The sequence below is a fragment of the Mesoplodon densirostris genome, chromosome 4 (assembly GCF_025265405.1).
Source record: "Mesoplodon densirostris isolate mMesDen1 chromosome 4, mMesDen1 primary haplotype, whole genome shotgun sequence".
NCBI classification, from domain to species: Eukaryota; Metazoa; Chordata; class Mammalia; order Artiodactyla; family Ziphiidae; genus Mesoplodon; species Mesoplodon densirostris.
The window spans coordinates 159,149,682-159,177,024 of NC_082664.1; the positions used below are offsets into that span (position 1 = coordinate 159,149,682).

Genomic DNA, 27,343 nt, shown 5'->3' on the forward strand with positions numbered 1-27,343 from the left:
TGAAAAATGCTAACATAGAAAAAGTAGAGAGCATAGTATAATATACCTATCACCTACGTTTAACAGATGTTTTGCATTATTCTCTTCATTTGTTTAAAAAAAATTTTTTTCTGAAAATTGTGAAAGTGAATTACAAGCAAACACCTCAGCTTACATCTCTAAAAATTAAGGCCATTTTTCTGCTTTACTGAAATCACATGAGTTTATTGTTGATGTTTGAGAGGCTGGCTTCAGTAGGGTGGTGGAGTAGATAGAGGCTGGATTGCTCCTATAAATACACAATCTTCTTCATCACATGTACTGGTGGTAATAATAAAATAGCACTACTGCCTGTGTGTATTGTATAGTTTTGGGCTCAAATAGAAATGGATAGTTCTGTGTATGAAAGTAATCCTTTACATTACTGTAGTGTATTATAGTTTTAAAAGTTTATGGATCTTTTTAAATCTTCCTGAGAACCCTGTGATTTATGTATCTGTGACTCATGCCCACCCCGTCTGCTTAAGTGACATACTCCTCAGCCACATGGTTATTATTAGCAGAAAGTGAAAAACCTGGAACTGGAACCCAATCTTCTGGCCACAAGTTTATTGCTCTGTCTGCTCTATCCATGTCCTCACCATTGTCTTTTATATTTCAAAAGAGATACTTCAGGAATATCTCTGAAATGTGTCCTTTCCTCCTTATTCTCACTGCTGCTGCCGTGTGGGGATCCTCCTCTCCTGTCATAACTTAAAGGAGTCTCGCCCCTCTTGAGACTCACTTCTCTCTGTTAAGCTGCAGTGGGCTGTTATGTGGCTACAGTGGTGAACAAAACAAATATAACCCCCGCCTCCCTGGAATTCACAGCCAAGTACAATAAGCTGCTTGAAGGCAGGACCTCATTGTATATCCCTTTGCATCTGTGTGCCTGGCACACAGCTGCAGTGTAGTAGACCTCAGCACACATTCTTAAATATGAGTACTTACTGAGATTTTTTGCAAAAAATAACTTGAGAATCGGATTACTATAGGCCTTTTTACTGAATGATTGCATGGAGGAAAAACAGACTCACGAAAACTTTTCCAACAATGTGATACTCATCCCTTTTCACTTACCGTACCCAAATAGAAACTTGGTTGTCGAACAGATATATTGTATCTTAGGTCTAATGTTTCCATACCTTTAGAATATCTCAAATACTTTTTAAAAGGTAAGCAGTTGCAAAATAGTTTTTTAATGTTAGCATTTATTTGTCTTTTGTGTTGTCTTGTTCAGTTAAAGGTAACCCATGTGTAAATAATCTTTTTAAAGTGTAAATTAATCTGTTTTTATACTTTCATAGGTGTATACATTTCCAAATACTCAGACTATCTTCATGCAAGACCTTGGTATCATGGGAAGTCTGGTTATGTTGTAATTTTTAATCTAATTAAGGTAAAGACTAAATGTGCTTCTATGTAATTTTTCTTTTAAAAACGAAAGATTATCAGTCTGTGATAATGTTCTTTGCAGATCATTTGCTACACATAGTCCTTGCCAAAGACAGCTATCTAAAGTCAGAAAAAAAACTGCTTTTTGCTTTCCTTTAAGGACAGAGCTTTTTTTTAATTCATTTAATAGATGATCTATGAATATGTTTTTTAAAAAAAGCTTCAAAATAATACAACAGGTATTCAGTGAAAAGCTTTCCTCTCACCCTGTCCCACAATGCCACTTTTTAAATAGTCAATAACAGAAAACAAGTAGCTGCTTATAAAGCAATGTGATTTCAGTTATAAGAGATGAATTTAGAAAGCAACATTCATTGATTTAAATTGTCAAAATGAGAAGCCTTTATATATTTTTTTAATCTCTAAAACATTGAGACCTTGTTCACAGTTTCATGGGGCACCTGCAACTGATGATCTCAGAAATTTTTTAATGCCCTTAAATAGTCCAGTATAAATGAATCACACAATTAGAATTTTCACTCAAATAGTACGAAAACTCTGATTTTAGAGGTTGGGGGGCTTTTTGAGGACATATTCTGTGGTCTTGTTTTGTTTTTACTTTTGTTTTAGCTTTCCTACTGTCTTAAGTTCTTTGGTTATAAGCCTATCACTACTGATTTTTTTAAGAGTGTGAACTCTTCATATTCCAAAATTTGTCCCCAAGAACTGGAGGGAAAGTAGCATTGCATTGGCTCATAGTCACTGCTTCCCTCCCTTACTCTTCCCTCTCCTGCTCTGTGATAAGTGCTGTAGCTCTGCCGCAGACAACGTGCCTGTCAGCTCAGATAACAAACATTTTTTGCTTATGTCAGATTGTGCCCCACCATTGGTTTCGTGCCCCCGTATCCCACCCTGTCTGGTGGATACTGCTGTTTAGTTTTTGCCTATATGCTCTCAGTCTTCCTTACTTTACTGCTTAGAAGCCAGCCCTGCCCAACATCATAAGCTGTTTGATGGGGAGAGGATACAGGTTTCGATTGCTCACTGAAGTACCATTTATGTTATTTGTCTTCTTAGCATTGCCTTTGGTGGTCCTATTGATGAAGAGGCGGGACCTTAATAGCAAACATGTGTATATGTTCCTTATCAGGCTACTTTTAAATAAATCCTAGAGTAAGATTATTGCTATTTGAAAACATTTGATTAGTCTTAATATTTTCATTCTAGGGAAAAGTCAAGTTTGTGTCTGAGAATTATACAACTAACTATACCAGCCCATCTTCTGGCTATGATTGCCACGTGGCTGTAAATACTAACAAGGTTTCTCACAAGACAAGTCATTTTCGCACCTTTGAACTGAGTCAGGTATAGTCACCTGGGAATAAATCATTTCTAATGTACATTTCTAAATCTAATGAGTTAAATTTTAGGGTTGGGTAGGGTTGAAATAAACTTGACGCACGTGGAATTCTGTAGTATTACCCTGATAATACTTATTTTGCTTCTTTCAGTATTACCTCTATGAACTCTCAGGCAGCACTGTTATTGAGCGACCCAGACAGATATGTCCTTATGTGATTGTAGCTTTTCAGTACAGGGAACCTAAAAAGATGGCAGCACCAGCTCATAATCGTAAAAGCATGTAAGTAATTACGTGCATACTTTGTTTTACTGGATTCCTTTCCTGTGCTCTTATAAAATATTCTTCTTTTTTTCCCCCTAGATTTGAACTCAGAGAAAATGGTAAGAAATTATTTTATTGGTTCTTTTAGCTGTTCCTTTAAGTAAATGTTTTGTTCATAAATAAAATAATCAGTTTCTTTCTTACCCTCATTTCTTACAGTTCTCATCTCTCCATGGAAAGGGAAATTAATTATCCAAGGCTGTCTGATGTGTGATATAACTCTTTGGTCCTCTTACGGTACAGTGGTTCCAAAACAACTGTAAGTATTGAATGAGTGCCTTTACTGATGCTTGTATACTTTTTTGATTGTCATTTTGAGGTCTTGCTTGTTGGCACTGGTGTGAAATACAGCAACTGTACTTGGTTTTAGATTACTCTTGGGGAGATGTATAGAGCACAGGGCCATGACACAGGAGACCTAAATTCAGATCTAAATCTGACCGTTGCCTTGAAATAAGTTAGTTTTATAATCTTTGACAAATCACTTTTTCTATTTTAGTATCTTAATCCATTTATGGGAAAATGATCTCTCAGGCTAAATTGATTTATTTGATGCTAGAAGTTTGACTTTCCCCAAGAAACAAATTGGACTTGCCTAGATAACAGATGCAACAGATCCTAGCCAGTGAATTGTATTAGAGTCTTAATAAGATTTGCAGTATCTAGTTTTTTAATTTTCACATGATTTTCCTAGACTAGTATTAGAGTAGCTTTTACATGTATTTGCATTATGACGAATTACAATATTGCTTCTGCAGAGAGAACTGTGAAGGGCATTTTGTGATACCTTTTTGTTTAATCTATTCTTAGTTTGCACCCAAAACTGTTGAAAGTTAGGCATGCTTTAATTGAAAAAGAAAATGAAAACTGGTGTGCTATTAGAAATCATTTACTTCCTACTGGCCTTTTTTAAGAAGAGAGAGGGAATTTGTAGCCCATAGAAAAAATTAAGTATTCTGTGAATAAGTAAATGGGAGAGAAGGGAAAGTTCTTTCTCACTATAGAGTGCAACTAATAGGTATAGAAAGAGTGATGGAATTTGGAAATCACATTTTGGCAACATCATAATAATCAATGGAGGCTTGATATAGTAGGTGAAAGTTTGATGGTATTTACATATCTCGCAAAGGAAAAAATAAAGACTTTACAATGGAAGAAGCTGCAGATACCATCTTAACTAAGTGGTTAAGTTAATGTCACCAGGAGAGGAATAAACATCATGTGCTTCCTGATATGATGCACAGAGAATAACACGATATCAGTCTGTGGTGCTCCTGCCAATCTAATCAGGAAGAAATGTTAGACATGCCCAGATTGAGGGACATTCTGCAAAATAAATGGTCTATATTATTCAAAAATATCAAGGTCACTGAAGATAAAGAAAGACTAAGAGACTGTTGCAGACTGAAGGAGACTAAAGAGACATACGTAAATGCAATGTGGCGTCCTCGATTGGATCCTGAACCAGAAAAAAGTACCTTCTTTTGTTACAAGGGACCTTAGTGAGACAGTTGGCAACATTTGAATGAGGTCTGCAGGTTAAAAAATTGTCCTGAATCATTGTTAATTTCTTGATTTTTGCTAATTGTTTTGTGGTTATATAAAGAAATGTTTTTCTTAAGGGTACACATTAAGAAGTATTTGGGGGGAAAGGAGGCATCTGTAAGTCTACAAGTATTTCAAAATGAGGTTTTGTTTGTTTGTTTTGCGGTACGCGGGCCTCTCACTGCCATGGCCTCTCCTGTTGCGGAGCACAGGCTCCGGACACGCAGGCTCAGCGGCCATGGCTCACGGGCCAAGCCACTCCGCGGCATGTGGGATCTTCCCGGACCGGGGCACGAACCCACGTCCCCTGCATCGGCAGGTGGACTCTCAATCACTGCGCCACCAGGGAAGCCCCAAGATGAGTTTTAAAGAAGGAAAAGGTAGTCAGGGGAAATGATGCAAGTCTGGCTGCGGTTCATCCTGTGGCACTGCATGGTCGGCAGTCCGATATTATCAAAAGTTTTCAACTCTTACGTAGTGTAATTTCTAGAAGATTCTCATTCCAATATGCATAATTCTTCCACATGTCTGGATATTTTGGTTATAACAGAAATACATGTATTCAGAAAATGTGAACACATTTGCAGACCATGGTTTATGAGGTCACATACTCAAAAATCTATAATATTTATGAATATGTGCATTATTTGACCTGGCGTTTATAGATTTAAGAATTTTTTGTGGTTATAATATTTTTGTTTGCTTTATATTAGAAAATCAAAACTTATGAAGCTGTAGTTTCAGTGTTTATTATATTACATGATATTGTTATTTTGTTTTTTAGACCACATGAACTAGATTTTAAGTATGTAATGAAAGTGTCGTCTTTGAAAAACAGACTACCAGAAGCTGCTTTTAGAAAACAGAATTACATGGAGCACAAAGGTTTGTTCAGCTGTCATGGTACACTGCATGTCCTGAGCTTTGTTCCAGTTATTTTCCACCCTCTCTTTCATACACATATGCACGCATGCATCTGCACTCTCTGTCTCGCCCTCTTACTTCTGTTTTCCCTTAAGTAATTCTTAGAAGGATCTTTTGTGAAAGGTGTAGAGTAGCTCTGTGATTCAGTTCCTGGGAGGTTCCCTCTCTACCTACATTCTGGAGAGTTTATATCATAAATGGGTGTTGAATTTTCTCAAAAGCTTTTTCTGCATCCATTGAGATTATCATATGGTTTTTATCCTCCAATTTGTTAATATGGTGTATCACATTGATTAATTTGCGTATATTGAAGAATCCTTGCATTCCTGGGATAAACCCCACTTGATCATGGTGTATGATCCCTTTAATGTGTTCTTGTATTCTGTTTGCTAGTGTTTTGTTGAGGATTTTTGCATCTATGTTCATTAGTGATATTGGCCTGTAGTTTTCTTTCTTTGTGACATCTTTGTCTGGTTTTGGTATCCGGACGATGGTGGCCTCGTAGAATGAGTTTGGCAGTGTTCCTCCCTCTGCTATATTTTGGAAGAGTTTGAGAAAGATGGGTGTTAGCTCTTCTCTAAATGTTTGATAGAATTTGCCTGTGAAGCCATCTGGTCCTGGCCTTTTGTTTGTTGGAAGAATTTTAATCACAGTTTCAATTTCAGTACTTGTGATTGGTCTGTTTATATTTTCTGTTTCTTCCTGGTTCAGTCTCGGAAGGTTGTGCTTTTCTAAGAACTTGTCCATTTCTTCCAGGTTGTCCATTTTATTGGCATATAGTTGCTTGCATTAGTCTCTTATGATCCTTTGTATTTCTGCAGTGCCAGTTGTTACTTCTCCTTTTTCATTTGTAATTCTGTTGATTTGAGTCTTCTCCCTTTTTTTCTTGATGAGTCTGGGTAATAGTTTAACAATTTTGTTTATCTTCTCAAAGAACCAGCTTTTAGTTTGATTGATCTTTGCTATTGTTTCCTTCATTTCTTTTTCATTTATTTCTGATCTGATCTTTATGATTTCTATCCATCTGCTAACTTTGGGGTTTTTTTTTCTTCTTCCTTCTCTAATTGCTTTAGGTGTAAGGTTAGGTTGTTTATTTGAGATTTGTCTTGTTTCTTGCAGTAGGATTGTATTGCTGTAAACTTCCCTCTTAGAACTTTTGCTGCATCCCATAGGTTTTGGGTCATGTTTTCATTGTCATTTGTCTCTAGGTATTTTTTTATTTCCTCTTTGATTTCTTCAGTGATCTCTTGGTTATTTAGTAGCGTCTTGTTTAGCCTCCATGTGTTTATATTTTTTACAGTTTTTTTTCCCTGTAATTGATATCTAGTCTCATAAAGTTGTGGTTGGAAAAGATACTGGATACGATTTCAGTTTTCTTAAATTTACCAAGGCTTCATTTGTGACCCAAGATATGATGTATCCTGGGGAATGTTCCATGAGCACTTGAGAAGAAAGTGTATTCTGTTGTTTTTGGATGGAATGTCCTATAAATATCAGTGAAGTCCATCTTGTTTAATGTGTCGTTTAAAGCTTGTGTTTCCTTATTTATTTTCATCTTGGATGATTTGTCTATTGGTGAAAGTGGAGTGTTAAAATCCCCTACTATTATTGTGTTACTGTTGATTTCCCCTTTTATGGCTGTTAGCATTTGACTTGTGTATTGAGGTGCTTCTATATCAGATGCATAATATTTCCAATTGTTATATCTTCTTGGAGTGATCCCTTGATCATTATGTAGTGTTCTTCTTTGTCTCTTGTCATAGTCTTTATTTTAAAGTCTATTTTGTCTGATATGAGAATTGCTACTCCAGCTTTCTTTCAATTTCCATTTGCATGGAATATCTTTTTCCATCCCCTCACTTTCAGTCTGCATGTGTCCCTAGGTCTGAAGTGGGTCTCTTGTAGACAGCATATATGCAGGTCTTGTTCTTGTATCCCTTCAGCCAGTCTGTGTCTTTTGGTTGGAGCATTTAATCCATTTACAATTTAAGGTAATTATCAATATGTATGTTCCTATTACCATTTTCTTAATTGTTTTGGGTTTGTTTTTGTAGGTCTTTTCCTTCTCTTGTGTTTCCTGCCTCGAGAAGTTCCTTTAGTATTTGTTGTAAAGCTGGTTTGATGGTGCTGAATTCTCTTAGCTTTTGCTTGTCTGTAAAGCTTTTAATTTCTCCATCAAACCTGAATGAGATCCTTGCTGGTAGAGTAATCTTGGTTGTAGGTTTTTCCCTTTCATCACTTTAAATATGTCCTGCCACTCCCTTCTGGCTTGCAGAGTTTCTGCTGAAAGATCAGCTGTTAACCTTATGGGAATTCCCTTGTATGTTATTTGTTGCTTTTCGCTTGCTGCTTTTAGGATTTTTTCTTTGTATTTAATTTTTGATAGTTTGATTAATATGTGTCTTGGCGTGTTTCTCCTTGGATTTATCCTGTATGGGACTCTCTGCACTTCCTGGACTTGACTGACTATTTCTTTTCCCATGTTAGGGAAGTTTTCAACTATAATCTCTTCAAATATTTTCTCAGACCCTTTCTTTTTCTCCTCTTCTTCTGGGATCCTTATAATTCAAACGTTGGTGCCTTTAATGTTGTCCCAGAAGTCTCTGAGACTGTCCTCAGTTCTTTTCATTCTTTTTTCTCTATTTTGCTCTGCGGTAGTTACTTCCACTATTTTATCTTCCAGGTCACTTATCCATTCTTCTGCCTCAGTTATTCTGCTATTGCTTCCTTCCTGAAAATTTTTGATTTCATTTATTGTGTTGTTCATCATTGTTTGTTTGCTCTTTAGTTCTTCTAGGTCCTTGTTAAATGTTTCTTATATTTTCTCCATCCTATTTCCAAGATTTTGGATCACCTTTCCTATCATTACTCTGAATTCTCTTTCAGGTAGACTGCCTATTTCCTCTTCGTTTGGTCTGATGGTTTTTTACCTTGCTCCTTCATCTGCTACTTATTTCTCTGTTTTCCCATTGTGCTTAACTTACTGTGTTTGGGATCTCCTTTTCGCAGGCTGCACGTTCATAGTTCCCTTTGTTTTTGGTGTCTGCCCCCAGTGGGTAAGGTTGGTTCAGTGGCTTGTGTAGCCTTCCTGGTGGAGGTGACTGGTGCCTGTGTCCTGGTGGGTGGGGCTGGATCTTGTCTTTCTGGTGGGCAGGGCTGCATCCAGTGGTGTGTTTTGGGATGTCTGTGAACTTAGTATGATTTTAGGTAGCCTCTCTGCTAATGGGTGGGGTTGTGTTCCTGTCTTGCTAGTTGTTTGGCATGAGGCGTCCAGCCCTGGAGTTTGCTGGCCATTGGGTGGAGCTGGGTCTTAGCGTTGAGACAGAGATCTCTGGGAGAGCTCTTGCCGGTTGATATTACATGGAGCCGGGTGGACTCTGGTGGTCCAGTGTCCTGAACTCGGCTCTCCCACCTCAGAGGCTCAGGCCTGACACCAGGCCGGAGCACCAAGACCAACCCTGTCAGCCACACGGTGGTCTAGGGAGAAACGGAATTTTTCACAATAGCATTTTAAAAGAAGAAATGTTCTGTGTTTCTGATTTTCTCCACAGTCTGTTGCCAAGATATGTGCTTCAATCTGTATGAGGTGGAACTGTCCAACAAACAAGGGGGGAAAGTAGATAAACTAACAGAGTACATTAAAAGGGAGCAATTGGTAAGAATCATCAATTTAAAATATTATTGTTATGTTTTCCTTAAATTGAGAAATTGATATCTATTTATTAGTTGGCTCTGCCTAGATTGAATTGTTTTAGCTTCCTTAAAAGGATGTTTTTTTTTTTTTTTGGTCACGCCACACAGTTTGTGGGATCTTAGTTCCCTGACCAGGGGTCAAACCCGGGCCCACAGCAATGAAAGTGCCGAGTCCTAACCACTGGACCGCCAGGAAATTCCCTTAAGAGGATGTTTATCATTTAATATTTATTGACATGATATTTATTGGCTAACATGTTCATCCCCTTTGTATCTTAGTTTACGTTTTTTGTGTCTCACTAGTCAGTTCATACTCCTGGTTTTAAGTATAGGAGGACAGTTTTTCTCAAATCCTTTTTTGTTGTTGTTTTTGTTTTATGATGGAAGAATTGAGTAGATCCCTAGTATTTCTGCATTAATCAAAGGAGATTGATTTGTGGGATATTTCTTTAAAAGTGACCCTTGTCAACACATAGGTGTATAAAGAAAGAAAAGTTGCTGCTTCTATTGTTTTCGTAGTGTAGAAAAGCATGATTCTACTGAGAAATATGTAACATCCAAAGACCTCTCCACTATGTTAACCAGGGCTCCTCGGTCTGAGGATAGGAGTAGATGCTGACCTGATAGTGAGTGATTCCCAAACATCCCAAAGGAAATGGTGTGCGTGATGGAAGTGACCAAACAAGTCTGCTCAGCCCTTTAGTGGCACAACGGACTTATCCCCATAGTAGACAGTATGAAACCAGTAAATTAACAGAATAGATAGGTGAGCTGCCTTGGGGGTAGTGTCAGGTAAGATGCTTGAGTTGCATGTAACAGAAATTCAAACTGGCTTAAACAATAAAGAGCTTTGTTAGGCTTACTTTTCAGTTTTAGATGGTAAAGCAAGTTCAAGTGCTGTTTGCTCAGGACTCTTTTTCTTTCAGCTTCTCCCTCCTCTGTGCAATAGTTCTGTCCTAGGCTGCCAGACAGGGCTGCGTGCTTCCTTTTTGCATCCAGAGAGAACCCGTCCTCCAAACCATGGCTTATGTCCTTAGACCAGTTCCATCATCTGCATGTCTCTCAACAGTAACTGGAAAGGGAATGGCCCACACTGATTAGTTCAGGCCACTCAGAGCCCACCTTCCAGAACTGGGTGCGAGGTCAGTGCCCCCCATTCTGCAGTAAGGAGGTGCAGTGGGTGACACAGGATGCTGAGCAGATAACCACTGAATATCGACTGGGATTATAGGCTATGTGTTTTTGAAGTAGTGTAGTTCATTTTATATTTGGAAATTAAAAGGAAGAAAGTTCAAAGATACTTTCAGAAAATGAATTAGTGAAGGGCCTACTTGTGAGTGCTTCTGGTATTGAACTCAGGAGACTCAGTGCCCAGCTTTACTTCACAGCTTGTGTGTTAATTACTTACAGAAATTACTTATCACATAAGGCCCTTCCCTCTCAGTGCTCCAGGCTGCTTTTCCTGCCTCATTTTATAATGAATAATCTTTACATATCGGTCTCCCTACCTAGACATTGAGCTCCTTGAGGGTAGGTATCATGTCTTAAGCATCTTTGACATCTTGGTGCCTGGTGTATAGTGGACGAGCAGTAAATGTCCCTTGTACCTCCAACACTGGACTTCAAGAACAGTACTGAGGAAGGTCTCTTCTTTAAAAGGTGGTAAAGACATGTATGGCTGGATTTTTCTGTGTGTAAATGGAAAAGGCTGGAAGTAGATATTTCAAAGATTCTATGATTTTTTTCCCCACAAAGGTTAAAATAGGAATTTTATATAGCCCTTTCAGTGTATAATTTGAGAGACTAACAAGATACACTACATATTTGTTTTATTTGCACATATTTTGGAATAAAGAAATGTACAGTTTTAAGCAGATACAGGATTTTACTTTCATCTACATTACAAAACTAAAATTCAGAATAATGTAACTAATTATTGTCACTTTTACTCTTTACACCGATAAAAAAATAAAACAAGAATTACATCTGTTTGCTGATAAATACCAAAGATATGGGTATATATAACTGTTGATACATTTATTCAGTAATTCTTTCTTGAGTGCTTACTGTGTGCCAGAAGCAAAAAGACAAATAGTCCCTGCCATCAAGGAACTTATAAGACTGTAGGAGACAAAAATGTAAACCAGCCAGTGCATAGAGGCTGTGATAGAAATGTATGGAGACTCACAATAGTGATTGTTCCTGTGGGTGAAGTTTCAGTCTCATAATTAGTTCCAATAAATAATTAGAAGTCTTTTTTTCGTACTTGAGTTGTTGCTGAATAATTTATTGATTTATCGTATTTGTAGGCTTATGACCTGTCAATTTTTGAAGTATGTTTTATCACTTTATAAAGTGGTATATTTTATTCTGTTTTTTTAACTGACAAATTATTGTATGACATTGAATTTTATCTTTGTTAAGGGCATATAGGCTTTTGAAATGGTGACTAATGGGTAAGAAGAGCTGTTATCTCTGTGATTTAGAATGACTGAAGATGCCACTGAAGACTGTGGTAGAGGGAAAAAAGAAGTATTTATTTTCATCTGCATTTCTTATAACCGGGGGACCTAATGATGTTATTTCCTTTTATTACTCATCTCTTAGGAAGCTGTAGAAAGGATTCTTTTAATGGATGGTATCTTCCAGTTTTTCTAGTTCCAGGATTCTCTGATATGTTTTGTATTAAAATGAGCTTAACATGTTAATCATAGGTCTGATTGACCTTGAATTCGTAGTGGCTAAATGGGAACAGAGCAGCTACTTAGCAGTATGAAATGTCCAACATGTCAATGAAAAAAATGAAAGACATTTCTGATTGATTTGTTATGTAGTTGAACACTATCCTAAAACTAACCCGTGATGTTCTAGTTATTTATTATATGTAGCCATATAATAGGCCAAACAAGGCCAAGATTACTTGAATGCTAAGGAACTTGCAGTTTCTGATACTGGGGACAAAATTGTCCTGATTCCCATAAATACTGACATTTCAAGAATTTTTTTCTTTAACTTTTCATGAGCTTAAAAATCACTGAACAATGTGGTAGAGGGAGAAGGAGAGAGGAATTGAATCTTCTTTCTTGCTATTTTATGTTTAAGGCAATCATCAGATGCTTAGAAGATCGAGAATTTTTCATTTTACTTACGTCGTCAGCCTTAATGTCAGAAACAAGTAAGAACTTTTCGAAAAAATGTTTTTCAGTATGTTTACTTTTGTTGTATAAGATCAGCAACCTCACTTTTCTTCTGATTCTCATTCTGTGTAGGTTTTGGAGAGGAGCAGATGGGTCTTCACGGGTTGCATTTATTCCATTCATCCCCGTCAGCAGGTAAGGACCAGGACTGGCAGTTCACAGCACCTGTGGGCCATTTTTCAGTCCTCATCTTAAACTCTCAGCAGCATATGACCCTGGTGACTCTTTTCTTCTCTTAAATAACTTTCTTCCTTTACTCTCCCTGGTTAATCCTTCATCTCCTTTCTTTGTAGGCTTATCCTTTCCTGTCTGCTCCATGCTCAGATATCCACCTGCGTATGGACATTTCTTTCTACTTAAATGTCTCAGATGGTCCTCACATTCAGCATGTCCAAAACTGGATTCATTTGTTATTGAACAACAAGAGCTAGGAGATGGTTTTATCATACTCTCTCAGTCAGTAGGACTTAAGGTCCTCACAGAAGCACTTCCCTCTCTCTGGACTACTTGTCTCCTTCCCCCTGATCGGATGATGTTGACCACCCCCCAAGCCAGGACCAGGAATTGCCTGTTAGGGGCAAAAAATATTGCTCCTGCAGTATGTAGATAGATATACAGTATATCTGTGGTATTAGAATTTCAGAGGGCAGTTAGGAAACAAAGTCTAGAAAGGCTCTCTCTGGTGGGGGTAGATAATGGATAAAATTGGAGGAGAAGCACTGGTCTAGCCACTTACCCATAGCTGTCAGGTGTCAGTTTAAATATTACTTTATTTATTCACATCACCACTCTTCCTTCAATGAGGACCCCTAGGCTTTTCACCAATATAATTTAAATATTTATTTTTATAACTATTTAATGCCTGCCTTTCTTGTATTCTACTGCATCCCTACTGCTTAGCAATGTCAGGCACCTAAAAAATAATAAATGCTTGCTGAGCAAATAAATAAATGAAAGTAAATGAGTCATTTCTTTTAGTCATATGACGAAAATTTCCTCATTGTTTTATAATCACACTGTGTATGTTTAAACATAATTTGTATATAGTATATAGTATTTATAAAGCTACAACCAATCCAAAAAAAATTTTTTTAATTGATGTTTTTAAATTGTATTCAGCTACTCGAAGCAGAGAACTACTGGCATCACCTCTTTGGAATAAGCAAAATATTACCAATTATAATAACATAATGGCAATAGCTGCTTGCATTTTTCAAGCATTTACTACATTGGTATTCTGCTAGGCACAATTGATTTCACAGCCCTTAGTAGGTATTTTTATTATGACCATTTCAAAGACGAGGAAACTGAAACTTAAACTTGCCCCTTAAACTTGAGGTCAAACAGCTGACTCTGAGCTGGCTTCCAGCTCTGTTCCCGCACTGCCTCCCTCCGTATGCAGGAGCTCTGCCTTTATTCTTATTTTTAGGTGTACACTACCACTTGAATAAGAAACATTAGTTCCTGTACCATTTGGTGTTGAACAGCACAGGATTTCTTTTTGAGTAAACATTGGAGTGTTGTGTTCAATGTTCACAGCCTCCTCTAGTTCATTAAGACACTTTTCTATTTCTGGTCACTCAGAAATGTTCAGTGCTGTCGTTATTTGTTTTAAGTTGAGTGACTCTTCACTTAGCAGACTTAAAAAGTTCTTTTTCTTAGATTTCATAATAGCCTGTTACAAATCGTTCTGACTTCTGCCTTTCCAAATTCTTGAAATAATGAAGTTGTCTAGAAAACTACTGCTTTATTGTGGACTGTTAGTAGAACATAAGAACTTTGTCATGTTTTATTTTTCCTTGTTACTTTCTAAATGAACTGCAGAGAAAGGAATTTTTATTTTAATGGCTAGCCACATTTTCCTCTTTATTTTTATTTGCCATTCTTTTCCTGATACCTGCTCAAGTATAAATGTATTCAGCTAGGTTTCTTAATTTTGCAGTTACTTTTTCGTTAAAAAGAATGGTATAATTCATACTTCAGTTTAGTAGGCACCAAAGGTCTTTATTATCTGTGGGTTTTTTATTACTGATAAATTACTTTTTCTAGGATTTTATTACCTATTTCTCAGTGACCTGACCTTTTCTCTTTTTTCCCTGTACTGTTTTCCTTTAGGGTATTGATTTGCTGAAAAACTAGCATTTCAGTCAGAGAGTGAACCAGGGAGAGGAAGTAAAATATAGACTAGTCAGTCTAGTTACATAATATTAAAAAATTTCATTTGATAGAGAAGGTGATGACATATATACCAGTAGTTACCATGAGACTTGGGGGTTACTTAGGGTTTACTTTCTTTTAGTTCAACTGGCTTGTGTTGTAACTCTAGTTTCTTCCAGTTTTATTGAGATATTATATAATTGACATACAGCACTGTATAAGTTTAGGGTTTACCAGCATAAAGATTTGACTTACATACATCATGAAACAACTACCACAGTAATTCTAGTGAACATCCATCATATCTTACAGATACAAAATTAAAGAAAATAGAAAAAAAAATTTTTTTTCCTCGTGATGAGAACTATTAGTATTTACTTTCTTTTTCCTTCTTTGGCTGCGTTGGGTCCTCGTTGCTGCAGGCTTTCTCTAGTTGCGGCTAGCGGGGGCTACTCTTCATTGCAGTGCACGTGCTTCTCATTGTGGTGGCTTCTCCTGTTGCAGAGCACGGGCTCTAGGCACGTGGGCTCAGTAGTTGTGGTTCGCAGGCTCTAGAGCGCAGGCTCAGTAGTTGTGGCGCACGGGCTTAGTTGCTCCATGGCATGTGGGATCTTCCCAGACCAGCGCTCGAACCCGTGTACCCTGCAAAGGCCGGCGGATTCTCAACCACTGCGCCACCAGGGAAGTCCCAGTATTTACTTTCTTAACTTTCATATGTAACGGCAGCAGTGTTAATTATTTTTATTATGTTGTACATTACATCTTCAGTACTTAATTATCTTATAACTGAAAGTTTGCACCTGTGACTACCTTCTTAAGAGAATTTGAAGTAGGTCATATAAGGTACAGATTAGATATATTTTAAAAGCAGAAAATGAGAATAGAAAAGTAATTCTGCCAACTCTAAATGCCGGTGCATTGAGCTCACGCTGGGCTCCTGGTCAGATGAGATGGAGCTGCAGGCAGGCCTGCCTTCTTCATTCTCACCTGGTGATCCCATCTGAGTGACTCTTTTTTGGTTCTGTGTGTGCGTGTTTTCATATATATGGAGATAATATATGTTGATTAAGTGCATCCATAAGTCTTCTATTAATTGCTGTTAAGATTACCATTTGAAACACTGTATCATATTTAACCATCCTATAATTTTGTAATCTAAAGCGTTTTTTCCTGCATGTTTTTGAAAAAAAAAAGAACTTTGGGTTTTTAATACATGTGTATGTATTTTAGGGCTGAAAGACTTGAAAGTTGAAGATGACATCTCATTGAAGGTGGTACCTGTTTTACCTGCCCTTAATTGTGCCCTGCTGGAAGCAAAGAAATCATTTCCTGAAAAAGGAATCTGTCTAAACACATTAGTAAAGCATAATTTCCAAGAACTATACAAGGTGGACAAAAGTCCTTCATTGACTGCTGCTTCTCAGGACGGAATTAAAGAGACTGCATTCTTTGGCAAAGTGTCCAGTGGTTTTGACTTGACTCCTCCAGCTGAAAAGTGCCCTTTACAGTCCTTAACTCAGTTGAGGTCTTATTTTTCAGATCCTAATGGGTACATTTTGGAAGTATCTACTGTACTAGACTTATTGGCAGAGTGTCCTCAGTCTCCTTGTATTTCAGATGGAATTTGTGATGCTGGATTTTCTTTAGTTATGACTCCAGATCCTGAATTTCACGAGTCAGAGGCAGAAGTAAGAAAAGAAACAGAAACACAAAAGAATTCTGAAGAGATGTTTAAAGCAAGGCAGGGAGCTCTGGTCCCACTAAGTCCAGCATCAAATCTGAGAGTTCAGCGTAAGAGAAAAGCAAGCACGCTGCCTGTGGTACAGAGTAAAAGGGTGAACTTGTGCCGTCCCTTTCCCAAAAGAACTCCTGCTGGAGTAAACAAGGGTCCAGACTCTCCCACGACTCCCAAGTTAGTCAAAGGACAGTTTCCTCAGAAAGGAAAAAGAGGTAAGCATGGTCTGTATGGATTTTCAGATGAGCATATAGTAATAACTGTTGTGTGTTAACCCTGTTCCTGTGTGACCATCCTGGACTGTAGCTTGACACTGTCCGTTAGCTCTCTCCAGGTGATTTGTGTGCATGCTAAAGTTGGAGAAGCACTAACCTAGATAACATGAAAATCAAGAAATAGGATAAAAGCCCACCCACCAAAAGCTTGTATTTCACTTGTAAAACTGCTCAAATCATCACTCAGTTATTTACTTACCTGTCTAAGAAATAAGGTCATTCAGTTTCTGAACTGTCCTCGGACAAATTCGAGTGGAGGAAGAGGATCTCCTAAAATCAGGCACACTAAGAACAGATGGCAAAAACTGATAAGTGGTAGCCCGAACATGTTTAAAGAGGGGGAAAAGTGCCTGGACCCTCCAAAGCTAGAGCATCCTGGGGCAGAATTTCTAATCCTTTGTGTGTTTTAAAAGTGGTCACCTGGATCCTACTACAGACCTATTGAAACAAGGTCCAGTGGCCTCGAGACATATATATTGAAACAGCTCCTCAAGTGGTTTTGTTGCCCCCTGAAAACTGAGGGAGAATCAGCGTCCAGAGCCATTTAATGTTAGTCAAATGCACTTCAGTGAACAGAGCACAACAAATAACACAATTTTGGCTTAGAGTCATCTCAGATTACGTGTGGCATATTTTGTTTGAAACTAGGGAACTTATGCTCTATGACCCCTGAGAGAAGAGGTGAGCAGACTTGGGCCAAAGGGCCCCTCAGGCATTACCTGTTGTCTCTGTACGTCACTGCGCTGGCACAGGTGGGCAGCTGTGACTGAGGTCTGGCCCTTCACAGAAAAAATGTGCCAACCCTATCTACAGTATTTTGAATTTAAAAATTTTGATGCCTAAAGAAGAAACACTGGAGGTGTGTGGATCCCGAGGATCCTAGATAATTAAGATTTTACCCTGTGGTTTAACAAGTAGTTATTTCTGGCCAAGTATAGTTTGAGAAATTGTGTGTGTGTGTGTGTGTTTAGGAGGGTGGTAGAAAGAACGGCAGTATGACGCAGCGACTCACACTCTACATTTCCTCACAAATTCCAGGCCAGCCATATTGGGTTTCTTCTCTATATGAACCATTTTAAAGGTATTAACTAAATTACCTATAATTCAACATATATGTTGTCACTGTTTCTCAAGTGTTTTAATTTCATCCACTATAAGAAATATGTTTTAGGGACGTCCCTGGCAGTACAGTGGTTACAACTCCACACTTCCACTGCACAGGGCATGGGTTTGATCCCTGGTCAGGGAACTAAGACACCATGTGCCACACAGTGTGGCCAAAAAATGAACAACAACAACGATGTGATTAAACCAGCCAAGATGACTAAATATAATACCACAAAAACTCAAAAAAAAAAGAAAAGAAAAGAAAAGAAATATGTTGTATATTGTAGTCCAGTATACACAAATTCATACATACTGAAACTATTTCAGAAAACACTTACCTAACTATGTGTAATACAATCTGATATCTTCTGTTTCATTTAATAAAGAATTCTGGTTGCAGCCCATTAAGTTTATTTTATAATACACCCATGGATTATTGCATGCAGCTTGAGAAACATGTCATTGAGTGATGCAAATAAGCAGGGCAGTCCCTGCAGGATCACCTGTTTCGTGTTTCTCCTTTTCCTTGCAGGACCTAGGTTGTGAGAGATGTTCCCCTCCTGTCCGTGCACACCTTACGCTTCCCCTAGTCTTAATCATCTCATCTTATTTTCTTTCTCTTCTTAATTTAGTCTTAACACTTTTCCTGCTTGACTTATATTTTGCCTTTTTTTATGCTAAAAATTTTAGAAACTGTAACCGGTATAAAATCAGAAGTCTTACTCTAAAAACAAATAAAACTGCTGCTTTATTGCCTTTAATAGTTTAGTAGGGAAGAAAATAATTAGACCCAGGGAAATGTACAACATTAAGAGAGTCTAAAAGCTTTTTTAAAAAACCATTTAGTTTTCTGACCTTCAAAAGAATAAAATGAAATTGGTCTCTTTTCTACATTTCACTAATAACCATCACATTCTGAAAGTGTTTAATATGTTTTCTGTTCTCAATCAATTAGACATAGTATTTTCCATATAATGTGATTTTAAAATATTTGCAAACATTCACATGTGTGATTATTTTATATAGTCAGTGGGGAAAACGTTTTCACAGGGAATATTTATTAACATTTTTTTTAACTCTTAAAGGATTGAAATACTCTCTGCGTGTGATACAAGCAGGTGGTTAATAGTTTTTTCTCCTCATGTGCCTCCACCTTTAGTTCTTTCCTTCCTTCCCTGTGAGAAGTAAAGCTGAGCATTTTGTAGGAGAAATGAGCAATTATAATTTATAGGAAGTTAAATCAGAAGAGGACTTTCTTCAATGTACCTTCCTCTGTCTTAAGAGATGATTTTTCAGGCAGTGTTAAAGCTTTGATATTTAGGTGTAGTGAAGGAAAATATGTAAGATGGCTCTTTGTGAACCTGCAGTCTCTTCTCTACAGTGTGATCATGGTTTTAACCACATGGCTTTATGGGAGCTGTGTCGCTTTTGTGTAAATTGAATTATCCGTCACCCTGTGCTGTGAGCTAACATGTTCAGCCTTACCTGCCACATCAGTCAGCAAAGATTATGGAATCTTTTTAAAAAATTAAGTCATGCCTTGTTTTTATAAAGTTATTACTCTGATATTTTTCTCCTAATCCTAATTAGGGATATATACCAACACTTAGCAAGCTCAAAAGTCTTTTAATGAAATACTCCAAATTTTATATTTTATTCCCCCTTATTAAAGTTACCCCCCCAAAACAAATCAAAGGAAAGCTATGCTGATAAACATGTGAGCCCCTTACCCCTTAAAAAACGGTGTCTTTTCTGCAGGAGGTGCTGAAGTGCTGACTGCACAGTTTGGACAGATAACCAAATTGGATAGGAAAAACCAAGGAGCTCCTATTTCTAAAGATGTTCCAGTGTCAACGAATGCTAAAAGGGCAAGGAAACGAGAGACATCTTCAGTCAAAACTGTTCCAAGGGTTGAGCCACCTGTGAAGAAATCTCCACAAAAACAGAGGGTAAATATAGTAAAAGGCAATCAGAATCCCAGAATCAGAAAGCAGCCACAACCTGGTAAGAAATTTCTCTTCCTATAAATTTCAACACCGTAATACAGACTAATCGAGATTATAAGATAGCATATTGAAACAGTATAAGATCGGTTGAAATCTGTCACGTTCTTATGGTCTTCTTTAGGTCAGACACTGACAGGACAAGTAACTTGGTTTCCCATTGTGAATAAATTAGAAAGTGCAAAGATTCATACCTTCACAAATTAGACCCTACTTTTCATCTTGCAGAAAGCCTGAACATGAACTGTTTAGCAGAGTTAAAGTATAAATGGCCTTTTTTATGACTAAATTCACAAGCAAGTAGCATCTGGCAGTATTTTTCTGGACCATAATCAGTTATAAAAAGGAGATTATAAGTTTGTCCAGAGGGAACAGTAAAGACATGGTTCAAAGCAGTCAGTAATCCCGAATCCTGTATTTCGTTTCTTTATTTGTTTTTTAGGGTTTTTTTTGCAGTACACGGGCCTGTCACTGCTGTGGCCTCTCCCGTTGCGGAGCACAGGCTCCGGACGCGCAGGCTCAGCGGCCATGGCTCACGGGCCCAGCCGCTCCGCGGCATGTGGGATCTTCCCATAACGGGGCACGAACTCGTGTCCCCTGCATAGGCAGGCGGACTCTCAACCACTGCGCCACCAGAGAAGCCCCTGTATTTGGTTTTAAAAGGCATTAAATTAATTTTTAAAGCAGTTTTACTTTTCTACTTCTACTTGTGCAGAAGTGAATAACCAAGTCTCCTTATGTGAGCCAGCAGCTGACTGCTAGTTCTGTGTTCCACCTACTGGAACCTCCTTGTTGCTGGCACATTCCCTCATCACCGCGGACCTCACTTTTCTCCCAGCTCCATGTCCCTCTTCACACCCGTCTCTCTGAGTAGAGTGCAGCTCCACCAAGCTGCAAAATCTATACATTTTACAGTATCTTCGGTATTCAATCCTACTGTGTTGTATGTGTGGTGGTGTTTTTTGTTTACAAAAACCTTCATTTCCTCATATCTCTGTATTTCCATCAGTTTTCTGTCTAATCTCATGACTCTACTTTCTTATCTACCTTTAGATTTTTTTAAAGCCTCAAATTTAGTGGAATTCAGGAAAAGAAACTCCTGTTTTGTTGGGATGCTGGTATTATGGATGAGCTTGGTTTTTTTTTTCCTCATTTTTAAAAAAAATTTTTCGGCCGCACCTCGCAGCATGTGGGATCTCAGTTCCCTGACCAGGGATCAAACCCACACTGCCTGCATTGGAAGCGCAGAGTCTTAACCACTGGACCACAGGGAAGTCCCTTTCCTCAGTTTCGTTAATGTTGTTTATGGCTGAAGATTTTTCTGAAAGCTCCTCAGTCATATCACCATACAACCTGTACAGTCATACCCAACGCGGACTCTCTGCTTCTCTCCCCAGGCAGTTACGAGGTGGTCTTACCCACGGGTCCACATTTCTCTCCCGCCAGGCACGTGGTGCCACCCACACGAACCACGCCTGTTGTCACTCCTGTGCCATCCCCTCTGCTCAGCTAAGTCCACACGGAGCCATTTCCTGATGCTCTGATCTGCACTCATTTCTCCTTTTTTTTCATTTCTTTTTTGGGTTTCTGAGAACACTAAAGAGTTAATTCATACTATTTTCCAATCATCTGGTGTGTCTTGGTCCTATCTTTCCAATTAGTTTGTAAACAGGGTGAGTATAGATACATACATAATGCATTGTATTCCCAGCCTTGTCATTAGAATTCCTTGTGCTGAATTGGCTTCTGTATACTTGTAGGCTAATCGATTAGTGGGAGGAGGTATGCAACTGGGCATTGGCAGAAAAGTGAGCCCAGAAAATGAAAAGTTTCCAGAATGGGTATTCAGAAAGAGGCCGATTTGTATTGCAAATGTCTGTATATATTGTGCAGCCACATTCCAAGTGAAAATTTTAAGATTACCACCTTTTAAATAATGTGTTAATTTTTCTTTTATTTCTTAATCACCCATGCTAATCCACTTCATTTCTTTTACTTGAAATATCAGAGTTTAAGAAGGCTCAATCATTTTGTTACTGAAACTAATGGTTTTCTGTCCTTTTAAAAGTTTTTAATATAGTTTTATTTACTGAACTCTTTATATTTTTTATAATTTATTTGGCATCATTTTATCTATATTTCTTAAAAGAGATAAATTATCAGTATTGTATTTTTAATTAACTGAAAACCTCTAACAAGTCAGTAATTAAATGATTTACCTGAAATGACACATATTTATTAAAATGAACCCTTCTTCTTGACTCAGTACAGTGTTCTCTATATTAGACCTTCCTCATAGTGCTACTCAGTGTAAGAACCATAGTGTTTAAGGATAGAATGAACTTAGTGTCAGTAAACACATCAGATCCTAAAATGAATGTGTTTCCAGTACACCCAGAGGGTTCACAAGACAGCTCTCTTTGGGCCACTTTCTCGTACCTCACCCCATTGGGCTTTGATATTTTAAATAAAAACTGGGTAGTGGTTGATTAATTTTACCCTCCTCACCATACACACACTCTTGTCATTCTGGTTGATGGCCTCATAGGCCAGAGTTTTCTCTGTAAATGTACTGTCATTCGGCTTTGCAGACAGGTCAGTAATTTATTTCAGACCTGCTACTACTAATTGTAAAGAGGAGCACAGTTGGCTTTTCTGTCCATCCAGCCACCTGCTACAGGGACTCACTGCCCAATATTGTTGAGAACTTTGTCCTTCATGATAACCACATTTTAAAAGGCTGAATTAAAGTCCTGAGAAGGCAAGAAAACCACCTGAGAATCTTAGTTTTCTGACCGAACGCCAGTGCGTAGATTTGAGTACCTGCTGTAAGGAGAATTATCAGTAGGTGAGGAGGTTTGCTTTTTTGCAGATAGAATAGAGAGGAAATGTTTTTAATGCAGAAACTGAGGTTTTAAAACTTGAAATTAATTGGCGATTCTGAATATTCTTACTTTTCTCATTTTTTATTCATATCATAACGTATTATAATTAAACATCAATATGGTTAAAAATCACCTCTATTTTGAACTTAGGTGATATCTCTAGTAACTTGCCAAGGGAAATGATTTCTAAGAAAGTACATTAACATTCTATAATATACACTTTAAACTTAGAAATTCTTAGATTCTCACTAGATTGTAAGCTCTCTGAGGGCAGGAGTCTTGTTTTCTTGTTTTTGTTTTTTCTCTTTGTATATTTCTTTAGCTGAGCAGTATGCCTTGTGTGTAGATCAGTACATGCAGTTTTGAAGGGTGATTTCTTTTTAAATTAATATGCACATTCCTTAAGACTTGTTCCTCTGGTAAATACATTATAATACATCAGGAAGTTGGACAAGACCTCACTCTGGTAATAAAAATTTAACATACAATTTATGCAACATATCAAGAGGTTTTTCTTGAATATGTTGACTTAACTGTTGATTTTCACTGAACCATAGTAATATGACAAAGAATTAATTCTATGGAAATCAAGTGTTATGTGTCTTTTTTTCTTTTATGCTGAAGCCAAAGGAGAAACGTCTTCACAGCTTCAATCAGAAATTTCAGATGGTCAAGAAGACGTTACTAGCATAAGTACAGCTCAACCAGAAAATATCACGGTGGCTCCAAAAGACCCACCTGAAAACTCCATTGTCGACTGTGACTCCCAGGCCTTAAATATGTTGGCTGATCTTGCATTAAGCGCTGCTACCTCTACCACACCATCCTCTGAGCCCAGAAACTTTCCCTGCTCCTCTGAATTGCCACAAAACGAGGTTTTGCTTTCTAAAGAACATTCTTTGTGCAGTACATCGGACCATGAATATCATAGAGGAGTTAAAAGTCAAAAAGGTGGACCGTTATCCAAGCCCTCCTCTGATAAGAGTAATCTGACATCAGACCCCACGGTCAGCCAGGAGGAAGAGAGCTTGGTTCCTGGCATTCAGGCCCCTGTGGAAGCCCAGTCGGCACTGCCTGAGGAAACTGTAGAAAGTTCCGACGCAAGCCAGAGCTCTTTTGTTGCTGTGGAGCATTCCTATGCCCTGCTCCTTGCAGAACATTCAAAGAAGCATCTACAGCATAGAGGGGCCCCAGGCCCTGCGTTTGCCAAGAATGGCACAAAAGGCCCTGAAGCGGGAACCCCAGTGGGGAAGGTGATGCCATTTCGGCATCAGCAGGTCACCTCCCCACTGCAGAAGCTTTCTGAGGCCCCAGCGCTCAGGCGCAGGAGCAGGGTGCTGCCCTCCAGCCTGCAGGACTTCAGCCGCTCTCATACCGTATTCAGCTGTGACGGCTCCTTTAAGGTCACTTTCAAATGTGAAGCAGATTACGTGTTCAGCTTAGACAGCAAGTATACCAACAACTCCCTGGAGAAGACTGTAATCAGAGCACTACACGGGTGAGTAGGAGTGACACTGGATGAAAATGGATGAACTTTTCTGTTGAGATAAATGTAGCGAGAAGGGATACTTGTGCTAAACTCTGGGGAGAGAGAAGGAAGTGTGTAAAATCCAGTAACTTGGGAATAATACCAAGCAGTTAATCGCCAACAATTAAGAAAACCTTAGTCTTCTGCACGGCTTTCCATCTTGAGATGCTCCTTCATGAGTCTTTCTGGTCTTTGAATTATAATATGTACATGAGATGTTAGTGTAAAATAGTGAGGTAAAGAAATAATGCTTTACAGACTGAATTCCAGAAGAAACATTTAAAGAATTACTTCTAGCTTGTCAAGTTGGTCAGATTGCTACGAGTGAGCAGTTTTCACGGGGTCGTTCTATAAATCTTCCTTAAGGGGTCACTGCAAAATAACAGAGAGCTGAAAGCATGGGCTTTGGAGGGTAGACTGACTGACCTTGGTGTTGAGCCTGGGCTCTCCTGCCTGCCAGCATGTGTGCCTCGGGACAGCGCTGCTCACTCTTCACTGAGACTCATCTGGGCTCTCACTGAACTGCAAGTTCTGACTCAGTACATTTGGGATGGGGCCTGAGAGTCTACATTTCTAACCAGTGTCCAGGTGATGCCAAGGAAGGGTGACAGTATGCGAGCAACACTTTTAAGCATGGGTTTAGTAATAGCCACTAAAGTTAGAGAGTTATGAGGGAATTACGTACATTAGGGTTTGCATGGTGACAGGCACATACTAATAAATGGTAACTATCGCTATTAGCAGGAAGTGTTAGCCTGTGAAACAACACTGAGCTCCTGGTAGGGGGATACTGCACATGTGAGGGACTGAATTCCATGAGACTTCTTTCCTTGCTCCAGGCACGAGCTCACGCTTTCATCCCCACCTGCTCAAGAGGGTCACTTCCTTAGCCTTAACCCTGTTTCACTGAAGCCTAGTTCTGTAGCCCCTCTGACTTGTTCCACTCAGCTCTGCTGTCCTTTGGCCTGGCAGATGGCCAGAAATGTTTTGTGTCTCCCCTTCCGGTTTCAGGAGAGTCTCCAGAGCTGTACTCTGAAAATAGTATAGTTCTGCTGAATTGCCCAACTCCTTTAATCTTCAAACTTCCCAACTATTAGAAGAGACACATAAAAACAGAAAAGAAATGAGTTGGCCAGACTTAACAGAAGCAAGGAGATGAGGATTTGGGAAGTTGCTGAAACCATTATTCACATAATGTGTCTATCGTGTCCCAGGAGACCTTGCGCTGAATAAGAGAAAAATCCTAGGCTAGGAGTGTGAAGGCCTGTATTCTGATCATGGTCCTACCACTCACAGATTTTGTGATTTGAAAGAAACCACTTAAAGCTCTGATTTTCAGTTCCCTTCTCTGTCTCTGTAAAAAGATTGAATTAGATTCACTGTAATTATTTGTTAAATCAACTTCATTTTTAGTTTACTCATTGTTTCATGTTCATGTAATTTTTAAAATAAAAATGAACACAAAAACTAAGGTTAATAATTAAGGCACTTACTTACGATAAGATAATCAACTAAAATAGTCATTTTCAATGATTTTGGTTTCTTCTTTCTTTAAAATCTCAGGCCTTGGAATACTGATTTACCACATAACATGGAAGAAGTGAAGCTTTTACTTCATATTTGGGTAGCTCTGTTTTACAGCAATCAAAACAAAGTCATACGATCATCCCGAAAAGTAGTAGAACACAGCAACCCAGCAAAATACGTGTCCATAACTAGCACGTTAGAATCGTTTGAATTCAGTGAAATTGAGGAGTCCTCCGGTGTGGAAAGGTGCTCCGTAGACCCTCTGTTGGAGACTAATGAGGCTCCCAGAGGTCCTGCTGCCGAATTGTCCTTCCCAGACACTGACCCCCTGCTTCCTTTCATGAAACCACCGCCTGTGAGAGGCTTGGAGCTTTGGGTGCAGAATAAACAGAAAGAAATGTTTGCTACAGCAGGTCATCCAGAGACCCCAGAAAGCCAGAATTTCATCTATTCTTGTAATAATGAGGTGGGTAAAGCTGAATACTGTAAATGCTGGTATTATTTTTGAAGAAATTTTTTTGTACGTAAAATCACATTCATAACAAGGCATTGGTTGCTTTTAGGAAGGTGGATTCTCTAGCTATGTGAAGGATTAGAATGCCAGAAACTTAGTTTACAAAGTCTGGATTGTCTGCAGGTGGAGCTTATCTACCATCCTGATTGAAGAAACAAAAGTAGGAAAAAAATCGTAGGCCTCAGATGATCTGGGAGCCAACCATAATTATGTAACTTTTTTTTTTTTTTAATTATTTTTGGCTATGTTGGGTCTTTGTTTCTGTGCGAGGGCTTTCTCCAGTTGCGGCAAGTAGGGGCCACTCGTCATCGCGGTGCGCGGGCCTCTCACTATCACGGCCTCTCTTGTTGCGGAGCACAGGCTCCAGATGTACAGGCTCAGTAGTTGTGGCTCACGGGCCCAGTTGCTCCGTGGCATGTGGGATCCTCCCAGACCAGGGCTCGAACCTGTGTCCCCTGCATTGGCAGGCAGATTCTCAACCACTGCGCCACCAGGGAAGCCCCATGTAACTTTTTAGTTGTATGATTTGGGGCAAATTACTTGTTCTCTGAGCTTATTATCTTTTAAAAGAGGTGAATAATACTTATTCTGTTTACCTAGAATGGTGTTTATGGATCAAATGCAGTAATAATAAATATAAAAAATCTTTGATAAACCTTAAAGTAAACTAAAATTGAATATAGTAAAATTATTTTTAAAAACAAATCCTGAGACAGTAAATAAAATGCCAGACCTCTCATAGGTCTGCAGATAACTGTTTGTAAATATGGAAAATACACTTTGTTTCATTTCACTGTTCTCAACTGATAGGACAGATAATTTTTTTTTTTTTTTTGCGGTACGCGGGCCTCTCACTGTTGTGGCCTCTCCCGTTGTGGAGCACAGGCTCCAGACCTGCAGGCTCAGCGGCCACGGCTCACGGGCCCAGCCGCTCCGCGGCATGTGGGATCTTCCCAGACTGGGGCACGAACCCGTATCCCCTGCATCGGCAGGCAGACTCTCAACCACTGCGCCACCGGGGAAGCCCGATAATCGAATTTTAATTGGAGCAAATTAAAAAGTTGTATCAAGATTCAAAGTAAATGGATTGACAAAATACTTGCCTTTTTAAGCTTTCAAAGCAGATTTATTCCAGAATAATTTTACATGGGTTTGG

General features: G+C 38.7%; 1 protein-coding gene across 4 annotated transcripts in view; it reads left to right on the forward strand.

The window, feature by feature from the left end:
- TASOR2 (transcription activation suppressor family member 2) overlaps positions 1–27,343 on the forward strand; it is a 69,782-nt gene that overhangs the window by 27,440 nt on the left and 14,999 nt on the right. For 3 of the 4 annotated variants that reach the window (XM_060097564.1, XM_060097565.1, XM_060097566.1), the window contains 13 exons: positions 1,326–1,417; positions 2,641–2,778; positions 2,925–3,055; positions 3,137–3,156; positions 3,257–3,356; positions 5,427–5,527; positions 9,118–9,221; positions 12,362–12,434; positions 12,529–12,591; positions 15,844–16,563; positions 19,489–19,734; positions 23,243–24,116; positions 25,710–26,139. In XM_060097564.1, coding sequence (XP_059953547.1) covers positions 1,326–1,417; positions 2,641–2,778; positions 2,925–3,055; positions 3,137–3,156; positions 3,257–3,356; positions 5,427–5,527; positions 9,118–9,221; positions 12,362–12,434; positions 12,529–12,591; positions 15,844–16,563; positions 19,489–19,734; positions 23,243–24,116; positions 25,710–26,139 — 3,092 coding nt within the window. The remainder of the gene's footprint in view (positions 1–1,325; positions 1,418–2,640; positions 2,779–2,924; positions 3,056–3,136; positions 3,157–3,256; positions 3,357–5,426; positions 5,528–9,117; positions 9,222–12,361; positions 12,435–12,528; positions 12,592–15,843; positions 16,564–19,488; positions 19,735–23,242; positions 24,117–25,709; positions 26,140–27,343) is intronic. The other variant, XM_060097567.1, reaches the window with a different exon arrangement.